This window comes from Poecilia reticulata, chromosome 12 (genome assembly GCF_904066995.2).
Source record: "Poecilia reticulata chromosome 12, P_reticulata-male-v2, whole genome shotgun sequence".
NCBI lineage: Eukaryota > Metazoa > Chordata > Actinopteri > Cyprinodontiformes > Poeciliidae > Poecilia > Poecilia reticulata.
This window is the reverse complement of record NC_088841.1, coordinates 10,422,405-10,428,404: the sequence shown is the minus strand read 5'-3', so window position 1 is coordinate 10,428,404 and position 6,000 is coordinate 10,422,405. Positions and strand designations below refer to the sequence as shown.

Genomic DNA, 6,000 nt, shown 5'->3' with positions numbered 1-6,000 from the left:
TTAAGGTGAATACAAAACATTTTAATCTTTTATAAAACATATATTTACAAAATTCACAGCAGGAAATAAAAATGGCACATTCTGCAATATTCCCTGACCAAAGAAAGCAGAGCTTTTATTTTTCCCCAGTTTAATCAAGTCTATAAATGAAAACATCATCCATTCCTGAGATATAAAATGCACCCGAATGGTTTTGGTAACTTAATATTTAAGGTAGATCCTTCTGCTTTTGGCCCTTACAGAAATTAATTCAGAGTCAGTACTTTGGGTAGAGCACCCTGGCAATCTGTCCGTCTGCTCTGTTCGTGTCCAGCCACTTCCCACAGAGGAAAATTGTGGTGACGCCATTGGCTGTGTTGGTGATTTCCACCCTGTCAAGCAACCAGCCAGGGCAGAGTCCTGAGTTATCGTGCTCCACTCGAACTCTCTGCAGATCGCCCATGTCCAGCATTTCCACCACAAAGCGATCAGTCTGCCCCCTTTCAAAGAGGTTACGTAGCCTCTGCCGCAGTTGGCGACTACCTGAGTCTCCGTTGGAGCCGTAGATTGTGATGAAAACGTTGGCATCTGTTCCCGCTCCCTTCTCGTCGCCTGTGATGATGATGATCTCATACTTGACGGGCACCAGGCTTCGAGCTTTGCTTGCGAAGCTCTCGACGGTCTTTGTGCACTCAAAGGTCAGGTAATCGTCCCTCTTCGAAGAGAGTGGGATAAGGGCATTGCAGCGGAAGATGTACCTAGACAGGGAAAGAAGAAAACGGGAAGTTTTTAGCTTACAAACAAACAAACCTACGAGTGTTAGTAGAAATCAAATGACTCTTAAAGGAGTTGTAACAGTTCTCTTACTTGTTTCCAAGCTCCTTTTCTGTCACAACTACCTCGTCGACATGCCAGTAAGCCTCTCCTTTCACTTTCTTCCCATCTTTGGGCGTGTGGCCCAGGCAGATGGCAGCAATATCACCCACATTCTTTGAGGAAAACTCAAATCTGTCAACATTTCCCCTGAAAAGGAAAAAAATGCTAATGTTAATGATTCAGTTTTGACATTATACTATGATGTTATCATAGTAAATGGTTTGTTCTTCAAGTCATTTTTGCAGGTTGGATTAACCTAAGTGCAAACAGCATCACAAAAACAACTTTACCAGGAAAAATGTCCAAACTAGACGAGGAAATACTTACCTCAAAAACCTTTTCTTCTTTGAAGAGTTCTCCATTACAAGTTCTTTTGATCTGCACTTCTTCCCCTCCAGTACAATCCAGGCATTCTCCTTGGTTTCGTCTGTGTCTCCAGTTGTGACGCAAATTTCATACTCTTTCAGAGACAATGTCCAGAACAGAGTCACGGTACAATCTTTCTGGCATCTTCCAACAGAAACTTCATTATTTAGCTTTAAGAAACAAAACACTTCACCCTTATTTATTCCCTGGATAAAGATGTGAAGCACAATCATACTCTGGTTCAGATCAACCAGAGTCTGAGATTTAAGTTTATGCTCTCTTCTGTTCAGTTTTCCCTTCAGGTTTTCTAAAGGATTTAGGTTTTGGCACTGAGGGAATTATTGCATTATTTCTATGTTGATGCACATTATGTTTTCAAACATTACCCTACTGATAGACTTGATGGTGACCCATTTTCAGATCAAAGCATCAAATTTTGTAATAAAAATATCTTGGTACTTCAAGTACTTGACAGTGGGAAATGCTTTTCTATATTAATCTATGTTCATCACATTTCTATTCTTCTATGTTAATCACATTAGACCCAGTGGTTGTTGCTATAAACTCCAATTAGTTGGGCAAAGCACACAGTTGAAGTGTTCGTTGAACTGTTTAAATTTGTGATGGGAGAACAGAAAAGTATTTTTTTTTAGATGTGCATCCTAAGCAAGAGATGTGAAAAGTAACTTTTACTCATCCTTTCCAGGGGTACCATAAAGCATAAAGGGTGTATAATAGCTTACTTGTTTTCTCGTTGAGGTCTAAATAATCATTGTTTGCACAGGCCAGCTCTCTCATTATCTGTCCATCATCGTCTTTCTTGGAAAGCCAGCGATCACAAGGAAAACGGAAAGTTTTGTCCATGAACTCATCCTTCACGTCAATGTGCTCCAAGTGCCAACCTGGAGCAATACCTGCAAAACGAGTGAAAAAGAATAAGTGAGAGACAGCAATTCATCTAATTAACAGGAAATTAATTGACCTGTCCTGAGGTAAACATTGAATTAAGTATTTATTTATTTTTCTTAAATTATAATAAGGGTTATTTTCCTTTCTCTCTTTTTCCTTCATTTCCTTTTTTTTTTTAAACATCAAATATATAATCTTACAAGTTTATAAACCTTTGTTGAATTTTTATCCTACCAAGGTATTTTTGGACATTAGCTTCACTCTTTTAAAGGAGGAACAAAAAAAATACAATTAAATAAATTGGGGAATTACATATCGTGCACACAATCATTTTAATAATGTATGACATTTAATAAATTATGTATATTTTAGCTATTTATTAAATTGTAGCCTGTTGATAAAGTAAGGCCTCATAAAATACAGCTTACAGTGCTTCACAAAAAAAAAGAAAAGAAAAGAAACATGAATTAGAAACAATCACTCAAACAAAACAAGATCAAAGTCAGAACAATCAGATAGATGGTCACTAAAGATTTCAGCTAAATCAGTGTCATCATTCCTAATTTAATCTTCCCGTTATGCAAAGTGACCATTTATCCGAGCAGCTGACCTGTGTTGTCGTGCCAAACTCTGACTTTGGAAAGGTCTCCCAGGCTGAGGATATCGGGGAAGCGAAACATGTCCACCTGCTTGCGCTCAAACTTGTTGGACTTGGTGGAGTCCTTCAGCGCCAGCGTCCCCGTGTCACCGTTCTCTCCAAAAACAATGACCCACACGTTGGCGTCGGTGCCCGCTCCTGTGCAGACAGAAAAGAAAATCACACAATTATAAGAACTGTTATAAAACTGCAGAGTGGAGCGATTTTGTTACAAGTTTTATGGCATTTAAGCTTTGCTGCTTGTTTTCAACATATTTTCTCTCTCTTTATTCAACGTGCTGAGAATGCCATAATACTGCCATAAAGTTGATTATAAGAACTTATTTTAAAGAAGTTAGGATCTTGTTTTCATATTTTATGTGCAAATGTCACATCCCAAGTCCCACAGGCAATCAGAAAACATTTTCTGCATGCATTCTCCATTCCACCTCTTGTCATGTCATTTGCATGCATGTGGCCGTGTCTCCATCACACTGGCAGCTTTCTCTTCCCAGAGCCTCAGCATTTGGTGCAGGGCTGCATCCTAGTTTCTAGTAACTGCCAGAGGCAAAGCGGGGTCTTTTGAAGTCGGCTCGGACCTCTCGCTACGCTATCACATTGATCAGCAGTGCAACTGTGAAAATACTGCAGCCAGAAAACGTGGCGCAGCAGTGTGAATGACTACTAAACAGGATTTATTTCATCACCATGTGGCAATCAAATGAATAACATCCCTTTTCCTGCAGGAAAACCTTCTGGACGAGGACAAGAAGCACGAACACCTAACTTAACCCCGACTTCTGATTGGAACTAAAGGGGACAGGATGAGATGTATTTAGCGATTTGTTAGCAGTGATCTCATTTACAATCAGAATATGTTATGTTTGCGGATGAAAGGGGGCTCAAAATCCAACCGCTGACAGATGGATCCCTTTGAAAGTGGCGTGAAAACAAATTGACACACTTGACAGATGAAACGTCCGTGTTAACTACAGAGTCCCTTGGGATCTTTCTGGCAGAGCTGGGGGATGCTGGTGATGAAAGAGTTTGTCTGAGCCGCTCTCCTGAGTTTGAACACCCCGGGACTTAACCTGGCAATGACCCTGAGATGAAAGGCTGGCTGGATGGATGACAGCATGCCTGATAGGTAGACCTGAAATGGCCTCATGCGCTGTCTGCCTCTGAATCAAATCAGTTCTTTTTCCACCCCCCTCTCTCTCACACGTGCTCGAAATATTAAAATAAAGAAAGCTCCAAACAGATTCGTCTGTGGCTTGATTAAAATGCTGAGACCTTCAGATCAGCGGCTTACGACTTGCAGCTTAGTGGTTTTAAAGATGAAGTTTGTTAAATTAACAGCTCGATTATGTATTCATAATATTTATGATATTTATTCAACACAGATTATGTTCGATTGAAGTCACCACAATAAGAAAAGTCCAATTTCAAAGGGCCAGTATCATATCACAAGTCATAAAACATGAAAATCACAAAAGTATCAAAAGTTAATCAATCACAAACAGCCTTTTTCAGCAAATAAGTACATTTATTAATTTTTTCTGACACCCTACTTGAAATAAAAGTATTACCATAGGTTTTATTTGGAACCAAACACAACAACAGGAAACAGTTTCCTTGTCAACGTAGACCTTTTTACCAGGAATTTGTTGAATGGATGTGGACTGGACACTTTTATTTCTCCCAAAGAGCCAATTAAGCAGGAACAATGGTTGAAACGTCTGACATCAAATAGTTAGGGAATGGAAAACACTTTGTGTTTCTGAGTTACAACACAATTAGAATCCTGGATGTAAAGGGAGGATAAAAGCTTAGGGGTGGGGATCGAACAAAGTTCAAGTCACAACGACAACAATTAGATATAACAGCGAGTAATCACTATTTGGCAACTTTTGGCTAATTGCTGGGGTGCCTTGAGTGGCTTTTAATAACATTCAAATTTCCTGCAATTTCCTTACATTGGTATTAAAAGAATAAATATATCACATTCAAAGTTTCCTTTAAAAAAATGTCGGTAATGACAGAGACCTTCAGGGAAACCTGCCACTCTTCCTGCTTTTCTTAATCTCTGATTGTGGAGTTCACCTGAAACGTCGCTTGTCTTGACCTGGATGATGTAGGTGGTGAGCTCCACCATCACCTCATCATCCACCGCAGCAGGCATCTCACAGATCATGGTCCTCTTGGGTCCGCGTGTCTTGGACAGCCACTCCTCATAGGTAAACACGTACACCTCTTCTGTGCTCAGGTCGCGCATGATCACCTGGATTCACAACAGCTGGGTTTTAAAATAATCCTGATGCAAAGCAGGAGAGATGCCAATAAAAATTTATGACGTCAGAGGACGTGACACTGGATTTTGTGATGGCACTAGAAAAAAAAACAGCAAATAAAGATCAATAACCAACACCTGGTTATTGGTAATGCATCAGTGTTTAATCAGGGATAAGCTATTACTAGAGTGCTCCATGCATGGATGATGAAATGCATCGCTGCAATGTCCTCTAAATATTTTATTGTTAGTGGAAGCGCTTTGCCCATGCAACCACTCTCTTATTAGCTCAGCTGTATGCACGTTTATTTGGGCTGATTGCTATTCTGGATGTTCGCCCAGTCAGCCGTCGAGTTCATTTCAATGCGCGGTCCCAGCTATCCGTATAGGCAGAACATCTGCTTGTGATGCTGAACACACCAGGCTCTGTGAACGGGGCGAGTCAAGGAGATGCTCACAGTCACACTGCAGTTCCTGGCACAGATCGACAGGGCGTGGGATTTCTCCTGGCTGCTCTGCTGCCACACAGCTTTAGCAGAGGCAGTGTTAGCAGGGAGAGACGTTCCAACCTTTTAAAGCTGAAACTTCATGTAGATGGTAGAAGTGACCTCTGATGGTGTTTTTGCAGGGTATTGTAATGAGAAACCTTTTTTTTTTATACTCGTGTGCTAATTCACAGAACCTGCTAACATGTACGTGTGCGTGTCCAGATGCAGGGCTTTGCACCGTGAGCTGACCTTGTCGAGAAACCAGTCGGGTCGGCTGCCGGAGCCGTCAATACGGAGCCTCATTTTCTTGAGTGGGGCTATGTCATCGATCTCCATGTTGAAAGTGTCTTCCTGACCACGCTCAAACCTGACCCCCACAATAAGCAACTCAGAGTGTTATTTCATATTTCAGAGTAGAAAATGGGTGTAAAGATATGAAAAGAATATATATGTAT

At 40.7% G+C, this 6,000-nt stretch overlaps 1 protein-coding gene across 2 annotated transcripts in view; it reads right to left on the bottom strand.

The window, feature by feature from the left end:
* loxhd1a (lipoxygenase homology PLAT domains 1a) overlaps positions 1-6,000 on the bottom strand; it is a 28,578-nt gene continuing 22,578 nt past the window's right edge. For both annotated transcript variants that reach the window (XM_081613407.1, XM_081613408.1), the window contains 7 exons: positions 5,795-5,912; positions 4,871-5,048; positions 2,741-2,926; positions 1,965-2,135; positions 1,183-1,315; positions 847-1,002; positions 1-737 (listed from right to left, as the gene is read on the bottom strand). In XM_081613407.1, the coding sequence (XP_081469533.1) occupies positions 257-737; positions 847-1,002; positions 1,183-1,315; positions 1,965-2,135; positions 2,741-2,926; positions 4,871-5,048; positions 5,795-5,912 (1,423 nt within the window). In that variant the 3' untranslated portion in view covers positions 1-256. The remainder of the gene's footprint in view (positions 738-846; positions 1,003-1,182; positions 1,316-1,964; positions 2,136-2,740; positions 2,927-4,870; positions 5,049-5,794; positions 5,913-6,000) is intronic.